The following is a 12,808-nucleotide window of genomic DNA, read 5'->3' as shown; positions in this document are numbered from 1 at the left end:
AGAGCCGGGTAAGCGGAGAAACTTTTTCAGTATCTCGACCATGTCTGAACAGCGCACTTCGCTGTAAGACACAGGGTAGCTTTTCGATGCGCTAGAGTCTAGAGAGAGACCTCGACGCGCATCAGCATTGAACGGGCAGGTTAATGGAACGCTTTGAGACGGAGAGTGGTGCTAGAAATAAAAAGAAAAGTGATTGCAGTCAGGCGGTTGAGTGGAATCTGCAATCTGCATGCAATCTTCTCCAGACAGAAGATTGCATGCAGAGTTCTCTGCTCTTAAGTGTGGAACATCTTAAGGTGTTTTGGTCCGCATTGAGATCCATGTAATCATAACGAGATAGACTTCATCAGCAGGTTAGCCTGTGCCGTCCCTGAATGCTTTTATTTTATATTAAAGGACTAATGCGTGGTGCTGAGTATGTTTTAATGTTTTTAACAAGCTGGAAAATTAAAAGTTGTGCCTTATGACAGTAACACAAATCTTGTTGCCTGTTAATATTCCACCACGAAAACCCTGGCAATTCCTGTGTGTTTTTAATGTGACGACTGCATTCCAGGGCTATGAGATCCACATGCACGACAGCGTGACCAACACCACCGTCTGCCTGGGGAACACAACTGAATACTACTTCAAAATCGACAACCTGAAGCTGGGCCACAACTACACCTTCTCTGTGCAAGCCAGGTGCCTGTACAACGAAATGCTGTGTGGAGCGCCAGCCCTGCTGCTGTATGACGAGCTAGGAACAGGTAAGGCTTGCACCGGCAGGAACCAGAGACCCATGTGGGTGGTATAGAACACACCTGGGACCTCACAGAATGCCGTTTTGCTCAATTACAATTATACATTTGTTTGCAGTGACTTGAAAATCGCACAATTAGAATGAATTGGCCTCGGGTCTGGTATAGAACTAGAAAAAGTCCCTGGTGTTGTGTTAGACTCGTCGCTGTCAGGAACCAGACAGTGCCGGTCAGCAATCTGAAAGGCAAGCGCTTGGGTATGAGGTCTGAAGTGTCGAGTAGAAATCGCGTGTTTGAAAAGCAGAGGTTGGCAGGGGGTTGGAAAGAAAGCGAGCTCTGCTAACGACCAGCTTTGTTGTCTCCAGGCGCGCTGCCCTCCTCCTCCAAGGCTGCGAGGTCCAGCGACGTGGCTGCCATCGTGGTGCCCGTGTTGTTCCTGCTGCTGGTGGCGGTGGGGGTGGGCTTCATCGTCCTGTTCGTTCGACACCGCCGGCTGCAGCACAGCTTCACAGCTTTCGCCAACAGCCACTACAACTCCAGACTGGGCTCGGCCATCTTCTCTTCAGGGGACGAGCTGGGTAAGGAGCTCTGGAACAAGCTCTTCTGTGATTCTCTGTGTCCTTCTCTCTCTGCCTGCCTGTGTCGGTGTCTCCCCCCTCTCTCTCCCTCTCTGTGTCCATCCTACTCCTTTCTTTCTTTCTGTCTCTCTCTCCTCCCTTCCTCTTTGTCTGCCTATCGATAGTACCAACAATTGAATGTACAGCAAATGCAGTGATGTGTACAGCATCGATGGTAATCAAGCTGTGTGGTGGATCAGCCCAGCCTCGCTGTCCAACTCCTGTATCAATCTTTATTTTATATAGCGCCTTTCGTAGTGGCCATCCTTCACAAAGCTCTTTACAAGATTTCAATTTCATAAAGTTTGGAGTTGGAATAGTCACAGGATTTAAATGCAACAAGGAAAGCATTTCAGTGCCAGCACTCTTCAGACAAGCTCAGAGCCGGGTACAGGCTGGTTTAGAGAAGCAGGGTAACTTGATATTGGAGCAGCAATTGTTGCAATCCTCAAACGTGAAGAGAGAAGTAGAAGAGCCATTCGAATGACATTCAGAGTTACTGTCTGAGAGTCCGTATTCTTTCTTTCAGGTGATGACGATGAAGACTCCCCAATGATCAGTGGATTCTCAGACGATGTTCCCATGGTGATCGCGTGAAGACGACGCCTCGCTCTCGTTCGTGTTCTTTTGTTTTCTTTTTTCGTGACCATGTGCCAATGGTGATATAGCGTATTGAAGCGTAGCGCTGTGTACCAAACCTCTAGAAAACAATCTGGGACCTTCGAACGATCTAGAAGGTAGTTCTGGGGTTCGTGGTGGTAATTAAATAAAAAAAAAAAAAAAAAAGAAAGAAATATTTTTAAAATACGATGCACTTTTTCCGATGCGCAATAACTTATTTTTTTATATGGTGGTGGTTGGGGGGGGGGGGGGGGGGGGATTTCTAAAATGTTACTGTGAAGAAAATAAGTTCCAAATGAAATGGTTCTGTTCTTACACAGCTAAGTTACAGAGAGTGCTTCATGCATGAACCGGTTCAAATAAACCGAACACAAGACCTTGTGACCTGTTCATAGAGATGCAGCATTTTTTCATTCAGTAAGAGGTGTAAACGGACCAATGTCTTAAAAAAAAAAAATAATAATAATATCAAGGTACGAAAGCTATTGATACACGGAAAGCTGAGTTTTTAAAGGGCTGTGTCTCAAGCAATTTCTGTTGGTTGAGAAGGACGGAATACAAAAAGCATTCTTTAGCTGCTTCTTAACTATTGTAAAATTCTGCCCACTTTAAGATGTCTTAAGCTGTTTAACAACTTTTTACCAGAAATGTGTTGTGTTTTTTTTGCCATTTCTGTTGTGATCACATTGAAAATACAATGCCTTTCTATATTTTGGAGCACCAATTCAGAATCCAAAAGCAATGCTGATCCCCGACTGTCAGCAAACAGGAGGCAAAGACCACACTCAGTTTAACATGTATCAGATGGCTGAGATTTTTAAGCTTGCAAAAAAAAGAAGAAAGCTTCTTTTTGAATTTCCCCTCTCGCTGTTGTGCGGTTGTTTATATGCCATGTGTTGTGTCTGTGTATAAGAGCCATTTTAACTGGAAGCTGGGTTTTTTTGTTGTCCTGTCTCTTATGTTTTCCATTTCATTATGAATGTATTGCTTTGATCTGTGGTGGTCACCACTGTGAAGTGTTGGGTCCTTTGTACAGTCCCAGATTGCATTGCGTATTGAACAGTACAATCCCATTCAAATTCTACACACCCTTTTTGAATGCGTCAAAAGCCATGGCCATCCTACAGGGGCATAGTTCTTTGCTTCTGGATTTTATAAACCTTTTTTTGGTACTCCTGAATGCCAACTGTATTTAGTTATTTTTATAAAACTTCCAATATTTTCCCTGTTTTTAATGTACAGATTGTATTTGCTATTGAAACTGGTTTAATTTGTCATTAAGGGTGACAGTTATTGGAGGTGTGTGTTAATTGAATTTTCATTTTATCATTCCAATTAATGTGCGTCCAGTTCCTAGAGCACATTGATCCCAGAACTTCAACTCGTCTGGTCTCAAGACTCCCTGTTATTAGGATTGAATTTCACAGATTCTCAACTAAAGTGTCCTGCTCCTCGTGTTTACATTCTCTGTCATTTTCTATCAGAGTCACGATGGCCTTTTTAAAACTTGCAAAGATCAAAGGGCACCTGTGGCATCTACAGAGATACAAAGTTGAACCAGAGTGTAACCGCTAACCTGTCCCCGTGCAACGCTAGTGGATATAAGAAACGCCCCGTTCGTTCCATGAGGTGTCGCTGCTGCACCAGGAGAGAAGACCTGCTTGAGAGCTGTGTTTAGGCTACAGGGGTGCTTTTAGAAGGGGAACATTATGGACAAAGTGACTCTCAAGAAGGGGAACGCATTAGTAAAGATAACTGCTGTTGCACATCAATTCCAAGTTATTTTGAAGAATATCAGTGATTCAGCAGCAGCAACAGCATGGGTTGGCAGCCCATCCCATAGAGTGTGCTATTACCAAAAACTTTAATACCAAAAGAAACTCGTTCTAAACTGCTAAAGGCGTCCAGCATTTCTGTACCTAAACCTTGTTTTAGCGTTGCTAAAGCCTCAAGAGATTTTTTGAGAGATTGCTGGAAAGCTTCCTCCTAAATGCTCAGCCCTTTTTCACAGCATTTTCTTTTTGTATTTCCTTGCTCCCATTCCTAGATCTTAAAACAGCCCTACAATGAGCCCTTGTGAACTGAGCTCCTCAGTGAACCACTTTCAACAAAGAAACGGAAGCGCACATGGTCCGTTAATTGGCAGCCCCTTTTAGAAGCTCGCTGAATGGAATTAGTGTTGGCTGACGTAACAAAGCCGGGACGTTTACCTGTGGCCCATCACTTCAGCAGTGTGCTCCTCCGCAGGGCTGCTCCCTCTTCACAGTCTTACAGTACACTTTTTGTTGGCCTTAAAACTAAAAAGAAAAAAAAATATCTTATGTGCTTTCAAAACCGGTTTGCCATGTATGCCTCACGTTGCACTGCGTTTATTTCTCATTCGAGTGCTGTAGTGCAAGAAATGCTTTTCCGCAGGTCAAGGGTAGGGGGGTGATCTGGGGGGGGACGGATCACACTAGATAACGACAAGAAAAAGGCTGTCTGTAAGCAGGATTCCATACCCAACGGTACCAAACGATTCTACAGCAGCAGCACGGTTTAAAGCTGTTCTGATGACTGTCGACCAAACGATTGAAGAAAATGTTAAAAGAAATCTATTGCCGCAGCCTAACACTGTGTTCAATGCACTTCTGTTGCTTGGTTTGTCTGAATCGGTGGGACTTGACTCTGGTCCTTGAGGTCCAGTCCAGGTTTTAACTCCAAACAGGTTCTAATGTAGTTAATAGTAAATGCGTTCTGGGCAAAAACGTTCACAGCATATCACGGCTCCGGTATATCACAAAATAAAAACGTGATCTTCCTTATTAATCTCGGGTATACGGTTACAAAAGATTCAGTGGGATTTGGACCTTTTTCTTTTTTTTTTAAACACACACAGAAGTCTTTAGATGCAAGAACCAAGGTTTTAAAATACATCATTTATTAGCTACAATTAATACTCCTGTCATTCGCCTGTCTGTCCCTCAGCAAAACAAAAACTAGTGTGCATTGAATTCATGAATTGGTTTGAAATTAGTTTTAAAACCTTGTTGCTAGTACTTAAATATCTCGTACATTTTATGCAGCGTTTGTTCAAATTGAGTTATTTTGTAAGTCAAAAGTTGCGTTGTGTTCGAACTGTGGGTATATTTCTGTTCTTTCGGGTGTAGTTTGCATGTAATGTGTGATAAATTTGTGCCTGTATATACAAGCTAGAACACAAGGGACAATTTGGCTGGTCCTTTGCAAATCTCTGTATTGATCGGGTCTACTGAACTTATTTTACTCATGGCAATTTTATAAGTAACCAACGGGAAAAGCAAGAGCTAATGGCAGATCTACAGCTGGGAAATGTGTTGCTCGTCTTTGTTTGCATTGTGCTGTAAATAAGGTTTATTTAAAAAAAACAAAAAAACGTTTTGTCAATGTGTTTAATCAAATTACATTTGAAAGATTCTCCTAAAACATTGTAACGCCCTCATCTGATCCCCTCTAAGGTACATGTTGAGCAACATTTCTGATGAGCAAATGAGTTCTACAAAGAAAAGGATTGATTAGAAATAAAACCTTGATCTGTTTAATTTGTCACTCCTTTGTGACCAGACTTCAAAAACGACAATTGTCATGGTTTTAAAATGTTGAGCGATCTTCAATATCTAAATAGGTGTGTCATTAAACTTGCTAAACAGTGAGTAACTTTCGATTTTAAAAAGATTGGCTTTAAGAAATTTGGAAAGAAGTTGTTGTGTTTTTTCTTCTTTCTCATGTTCTGTTTTGTCATACATTTTCTATTGTTATGTTCAACACGATTTGCACTACTAGAATGTTACAGGTTTTAAAGAGTACAACTGGACGTGTTTTATTTTGTAATCACTCTGCTGCACAGAATATTGAAGGATTTCCTCCTCTTGAATGTATTGATTTTGTGCTTTTTTTTTTTTTCTTTTTCTCTGAATAAAGTTCACTTGCTCTGGTGTCCTGTACAAATATGCCTATTTGTTTTAACTCATAAACCTGTAAGAATTACTTTAACCGTTTTGACATTAAAGATATTGCTCGTGAAGTGTTCTGTGTTTTACTTAGGAAAATATTGGATATACAGGGGTTGGATAAAACATTGTGTAAATAGGGTGGAAATTGAAACTCCTATGTGTGTTTGATGCATCTCCCTGTTGTAAGTCAGCATATTTGCTACACTTAGAGATAGGGTTGTTAATAGATGTTCGGTTGGTAGGTGGTTCCAGGTCCAAGCATTCCCACATTACTGATGTTCCTTGAAGAACGATCTCAAAAGTAATGACTCTATAGCCCACCAATGAACACTTTGCTTCAGATTGTGACACAGTCTCCCTGAAAGAAAGCTTTAGATCCATCTGCTATCAGGTCAACCCGTGGTCCCCACTGGACCATCTCAGATTCACACAAAACCTTGCAGCTAATTTCATAAACTGTAGCCGTCACGCACCGGTACCAGGTTAAAGAAAGTTCGCGGTTTCCTTGCCTCCAGGAAGCACCTTGAACTCGCGCTTCCTAGGTCATTTCAGCAGCTGCTTGGTTATTGGCCGGCAGAGAAGAGGAAAGCAGGCACGCTCTGGGTGAATGACCAACGCCGTGCAATCTGAAAGCAAGCCAATGTCCCGTTTTAAAATGAAAATATGCTTGCTCTAAAACGCGTGCTTCTTTTAAAACTCCACATTTGAGACCTGTGTAGTGAATGGATGGAATCCCTTTATGTGCCTCCAGGATTGGAAATTAAAAGAAACGTAAGTGTTGATTAGCCTGTCCCCCTGTTGCAATCTGACAGCATGTACCCGTATTAAAGGTCAGCACAGACCTCCTTTCTTGCGCCGCACACTGTGCCCAAGAACCCTCAGTGAAGCACTCCATTCAGATCAAGCTGGCTATTTCTGGGAAGTCACAGACATGGTATTTAGTGGTAGCCAACCACAAATAGATGAAATGGCATGCACCTTTCATGGCAGGGTGGAGACGACTTTAAAAACATTGACTCTCATTCGGACTCATGCATCAACATGTAGCAGAGGCTATATGAGGTCAAAACAGTCAAATAGAATATCTAGGGACTCCAGCCAAGCTAGAATACGTTCTGGAGAAAAACTGCAGTGACTGTAAAGACTGGGGGAGAGGGGGGACGGACTGTAAGGGTAATATGACTGCAGCCGAGCGGTTGAGATGAAAATCGTTGAATAGGCCGACCGGTAGCCACTGTTAATAAATTGTTTCTTTTACTCTTCAACAAAATCTAGCAATGATAAAATACAGTGCGGTCAATTTTCATGATCTACCCAGGAACGCGTCTGCTGTCGCTTCAGTCACTATGGCTTGTTTTGTCAATGTGAGGCTAATTCGATTATTTGTCTCGTCTTCAATATTTGTCTCGTCTGTGCCAACTTCTTGGCTGACAATTGCGATGTGCTGGTTTGGTTAATCGCTGCTATCATGAGATGCAATGAGTCTTCAATTTTTTTTTTTTAAATTACAGGAAAACTTAGACCAGTATTGAAGGTGAGACTAATAATCAAATTTAGGGTTGCATTGAGCTCTTGTGGGGAACTAACTGAAAGCATCTTGTGATGGTCTTTAGTGGAGGAAATCTTGCTGTGAACCTTGCTGACATGAATGATACGTTGGTGAGAGAGTTATCTAGCTTTGTACACCCTATTTATTCTAAGTATAGTTTTACCAAACTGAGTCATCTATTGAATTAGGCTCATGGCTCATTTTGTTTGTGACTTGTCTGTCTTTTTGTAACCCATTTCTGTGTAGACTGTGACTCCTGTTTTTAGCTCTACAACTACCCTTAAACAAACATGAAATGTGACCAGGAGTCTGTGCTTTGGTTACTGAACCACACTTGGATGTGTTTACAGAGGTTTAAGCAAGAAAACTTTGTTTTTAATAGCAAGTCACCGTTTTTATTTTGAGTTTTCACAAGTCAACCGCAGACAACAGCACTGGATTCACTCTGAGAACTGTGGCATTGCTGAATGTTTTCCTCCAGTCTTGCAAGGCTGACATGAACATCTTGCTAACTCTTAAATCTAAATCTACCTGGCTTTGAGCGTCTGAAATTGAATGTTTAAAGTATTTGCAGTGAACAAAATCATTCCCTAAACGTTAACCTGTTATTAAATCAGAAACGTGAGATCTGGTATCTGTTTGCAAGCTTTAAACAGGGTTGCACTGTAAAAACCCAGTTTGCTATAATGTGTTTCTCTCAAAACTTTTGTTCGCTACAAGTGCTACTGAAAGATGTCTTGAGGGCAAGTTAGAGCCGGTACAGACTGACAAACTGTAGCGGTACGACAGCACCATATAGGTTCCAAATCCATTGTATTGCCAATACTGTGAACTGCAAATGTTTCTGCCAGGGTTATAGCAGGGCTTATAACAGTATCCCAATTGTTTTATTTTTCAAATGGTTCGTATTTTAAAAAAATAAATGTCTGTCTTGCTTGCTTTCTGCCTCTACAGCTGCTGGCAAGCGTGTGTTTAACATCCATACTGAACACCGAGCAATCAAAGAATGGATTAATTCCAAGCTACAGCACCAAATGCATTGCGAGCCATTCGGAAAGTGAAAATACAAAATCATCTGCCAGCTGCGGTCCGTTCGTTCACCACAAATATTACACTGTGCTTTTAAGAGTCCTGCCGTTGATTTAGCATTACCTTTTATTTATTTGTACATTGGCTGAGTTGAACTGGGACTACAAAAAACATTGGCCACATGTTATTCCCACTCTGCTCTTAGCACATTATAACAGATGTGAGAAAGTCGACCGAAACTTATTCACTGTCAAGGTTGCTTATGGAAAGTTAATTGCCCTACATATTAAGACAGGCCAATTTAAAAACAGTATGCATTGGACATTTAAAGCCAGATTAAGCTGTGTGCAGGGCAATGACAGGACCGTACAGAGCTGATTTATGCTGGAATATTTCACACTTTCTGGCATGTAATGCAGAAAAGTTCTATGTTGTTCTTTTACGGGGGATGCATTCATAATGACAGTAATTACAAGCTGATTACTGGTGGAGGCTGTGTGGTCCAGTGGGAAAAGAGCTTGAAACTAGGAGGTCCCTGGTTCAAATCCCGGCTCACTCACAGTGTGACCCTGAGCAAGTCACTTAACTTGTAGTCACTTGTGCTCTGTCTTATCGGGTGAGGTGTTGTAGCTGATGCATAGTTCACACACTCTAGTGTCTGTAAGTCGCCTTGGATAAAGGCGTCTGCTAAATTAAATAATAAAATCATTTTGTAGGATCAATGTGTAACTGCAGAGGCTGGGTGCGGAACCATGACCATGCACCTCCAGCGAGCAGCTGAACCGCTCTGCAGAATCCCCACAGAGCTTCTAGCTTTCTAACCAAGAGGTGATCCGTGCGTCACAGGGATTGAAATAAGACTCCCCTTTCATAGCACTTTGACCCATTAGTTTAGAATGACACACTTGAGCTTGTTGCTTGTATGCTGTGGCTAATCAAGCTTTTTTAAAACATGCTATACTGCAGTTTATTGCAGTGCTGCTGTAAAGTACTGCAGGTTTGCTTGTGACTTTGAAGCAGAAGCAGCAGATGTTGTCCTGAACTGGCCCCTCACTTCACTGACCCAGCTCTGTTTTCAGTGCTGCACTCTGCGGTGGGGGTCTCTTATTTACACCACACATTTAACACTCGCTAGCTCCAGGTTGCAGCTCGGAAACAAACACCAAATTGTACCAAGTTTAAAAAAGCATGACGTTTTTGCTTAGGAGCTGCCTGGGGAAAAGAGCAAAAGCACAAAATCACCCCTGCCTTAGCTGTCAACACAATCATGCAGCACTTTCACGACACAGACCAGATGTCCTCCGGTGCCCTTTATAAAACACACCGCTGCTTCAGAGACGTTGAAAATGAGCTTTGAATCTGTACAATTGGGACTGGCACTGCGGTGCTGCTGTAGAGGTGGCATCTACTGTACCTGGGCATGGAAGCGCAAGATTAAAATCCATGACCTTTCAGTGTCCCAGGAAAGCATATTGAAATCCCAGGGCACCTTCCTCAAAACTGGGACAATCCAGGGAAAACAGGGACAGATGGCAACCTTCATTTAAAGACAAAAATAGTGTGTGTTCCAAATTCAGTCGGCTAGTTTATATTGAATGAGACATTTGAGGAAAAAAAAAAAAAACTATTGAGGATCAAGGTAACCTTGAATCTGTATTATTGAAAGGTATGCTCTTTCTGCATGTCGATAGTCATTCAGTAATATGATTTGTAGTTTTTGTTTTGATTTGAATATTATTTGTTATTAACCTGATATAACTGGCAGTGAGTAAACGGCCAGTATATAGCTGGATACTGAATCAAGTTTATGTAGTGCTTATACAAAGCCTGTGTTGGTTTTTAGGTTCTTTTGTTTGCTTTCTTAAAGAACTGGAGAACTGAAGAATGGAAGTAAGGAAGCCACATATGGCAGAGTTCACATTTAGACATTTATATGAGTGCCAGCTGATGAAATGCTCTTCTGTTTGAGAGAGAATGCCAATGCTGTTCTGTATACTTATTCAGCCGAATCTAGCCAAACACAAGGAACACAGCAAACTGTTTGAAAGCCTTGTTGAGTATATCAACCCATCTGCTCCAAAAAGACACTCCTGTATCAAGGGTTACTTTCTGAAAACGGAGGGAATTGTTTGGGAAAAAGTCCTGGCCTTGAACTTCATGCTCCATACCTTTGCTGTGGGCCCCTGGTTGCCATGGTTCTGCACTGTACAGGAAGCTGACTGGGAGGAAGCAGGAATCCCATTCATCTTGCAGGGGCCCCCTGTGCCCTGCTGCTTGTCATGCCCTGACTGTCCACAAGGTGGCAATTTGAGCACTGCGAGGAATCATTTGAAATACTGGATGCCAGGCACATTTCAAATCTCTGTTAGCCTCGGTCTTCTATTTGTACCAGATGATTATTTTATAACAAAAGAAATATAACTTTGAACTCATTGCAGACCGTGGCAAACTCACTGAACTTGGAATGCAGGTTTTTGTAACGGTCTCTCAGGTATGTTTAAGATATGTAGTGTTCTATATATTTGATAACACTCAAAAGTACTTCTTAAAATAAGCAATAGTATTAAAACTGATTGCAGACGGCCAAATTCAAAATCTCTGCTGGAATGGATAAATCATTTGTTTCATTCAAATATACTTTTTTTTTTTTTTAATTTCATTCAGCTCATCAATATAACAATTGATTTAACAGCGTACGCGCAAGCAGAACATTTCAGTGTGCAGTGGTCTCAAGCTCCCCCTGTCTGCTGCACGCTGACATGTTCTGCTACGTTTGCGCGTACTCTGTTAAATCAATTGTTATATTACACTTTTTGATAAAGTATGCTTTGTTGGCAATACACTGCTGTGCACTAGATGGCGCTGGTTGTTACTAATATGAAGACACTTGGGCAGCTCTAGCCTGCATTACATGTATGTGTGATTTACAACACCTTAAACCCAAACACCCAAACACACACCATGGCGGGACAGCTGGATTTGAATGAATAATCAAATTTCTTGAGAAAAGGTTTGTGTAATGTTGGTATCAGTTAGCCTTTGGGGGTAATGAAAAGTCTCTGGTTGTGTCCCACGGTCATTTTTGAACGAATCAGGATTGCTGTGCGTCATTCTGCTTTTTAAAAGGCTTGCGGTTCGAAACATGAACGTTTACAAGAGACTGAAAAATCCCAACCTGCAATATACTCTTGTGTAGCTGAGCTGGCCCTCACAGGACGCATTCCTTATGCAAAGGGTTCACTGGCATTGCAGCTCTTGTTTCACTTCAAAGGGACTGAACAGCAGTCGTGACAATAAGCAGAGTTGACTTTATCACCACTGACCTGGAAACCAAGCAGAACGCGGTGTTTATACAAGAAATCGGCTTGTTGTCTTTGGAGCTCCAAATACAGTGCTTGGGACTGGCTTGATTTGCAGCTTTCATTCTAGCAGGACAACACAGCCTTACAAACTGCACATGCATGACATGCTGTCCTAACCGCGAACAAGCTGTAAACAGACACTGTTGGCGAGCTCTGTTCTGTGTGCTCTCTTGTGCTACTGCGTCAGGTCCGTTTAACACAAGCCCTGGTCTGTGCTTTTAAACTATCGAGTCTCGTTCTTTCACTTCCCAAGTTCATGTTAAGTTGGAGTTAGGCAATGGGTCCTGTCCAATGTAAGCTGGACCAGGAGCTGCTCCACATTGACTCCTCTTTATATGCTGGCTGGGACGTTTCAGTGTGGTGATAATAACTGGGAAATTAGGATGACTTTAGCTGTACGGTCTGTTTGCATTGGGTATGGCCAGGCTGGGATTAACTGTTGCGGTCTCTCCCTTTCGAATGCTCAGGTTCTGGTGCAGCCTTCACATTTTTTAAACAGCAAATGACTATTTGGATAGACCTTGAGATGTGTTATTATTGAATGCATCAATGGAGTGAGGATGGCATTTATAACTGTTGTGTATTTTGCACACTGCATGCTTGAGGCTAAGTGTGTTATATACAAGGCTATGTACCTTTTAGAATGTGTTTTTGTTCTTGTAACTTCATGTATGACTTTGCAGCTTCCAGTGCAGTCTTGTAATGCTTTAACTCGGATTTAAAAACGGCTTTTTCTAGGAAAGCACTGACGCTGTTTTGGGAACGGCTACATTTGAATTGAGGAAAACTATGGTAGTCCACCAGTGTGTCTATAGAGTACGCTTGTAAGAAGCCCTTGACACCATGACACATGGCATCAGATTGGTTGGTTCATTTAAGTGTCTTTGCCCTTGGTAGATTTGAAATTCCCTTTTAGGGT

At 42.0% G+C, this 12,808-nt stretch overlaps 1 protein-coding gene across 1 annotated transcript; it reads left to right on the top strand.

Annotated features, from left to right (window-relative positions):
• The first annotated feature begins 452 nt into the window (after positions 1 to 452).
• On the top strand, positions 453 to 2,195 carry LOC121309405 (sortilin-related receptor-like). The gene is made up of 3 exons (XM_041242312.1): positions 453 to 749; positions 1,106 to 1,318; positions 1,887 to 2,195. Exons 1-3 carry the CDS (start codon positions 464 to 466, stop codon positions 1,952 to 1,954), a joined length of 567 nt encoding a protein of 188 aa, XP_041098246.1. The 5' UTR covers positions 453 to 463; the 3' UTR covers positions 1,955 to 2,195.
• Positions 2,196 to 12,808: the final 10,613 nt, after the last annotated feature.

The sequence above is a fragment of the Polyodon spathula genome, unplaced genomic scaffold (genome assembly GCF_017654505.1).
Source record: "Polyodon spathula isolate WHYD16114869_AA unplaced genomic scaffold, ASM1765450v1 scaffolds_1270, whole genome shotgun sequence".
Taxonomy (NCBI): domain Eukaryota; kingdom Metazoa; phylum Chordata; class Actinopteri; order Acipenseriformes; family Polyodontidae; genus Polyodon; species Polyodon spathula.
Note: the sequence above shows the minus strand (reverse complement) of the source record. Positions and strands in the feature narration are given on the sequence as shown.

What these genes read in the sequence shown, in the direction of transcription:
- LOC121309405 (XM_041242312.1), top strand. Translation starts at nt 464, where the DNA reads ATGACAGTAACACAAATCTTGTTGCCTGTTAATATTCCACCACGAAAA. An exon ending in GTATGACGAGCTAGGAACAG is followed by an intron (nt 750 to 1,105) that starts GTAAGGCTTGCA and finishes TGTTGTCTCCAG; the next exon opens with GCGCGCTGCCCTCCTCCTCC. An exon ending in CTCTTCAGGGGACGAGCTGG is followed by an intron (nt 1,319 to 1,886) that starts GTAAGGAGCTCT and finishes TCTTTCTTTCAG; the next exon opens with GTGATGACGATGAAGACTCC.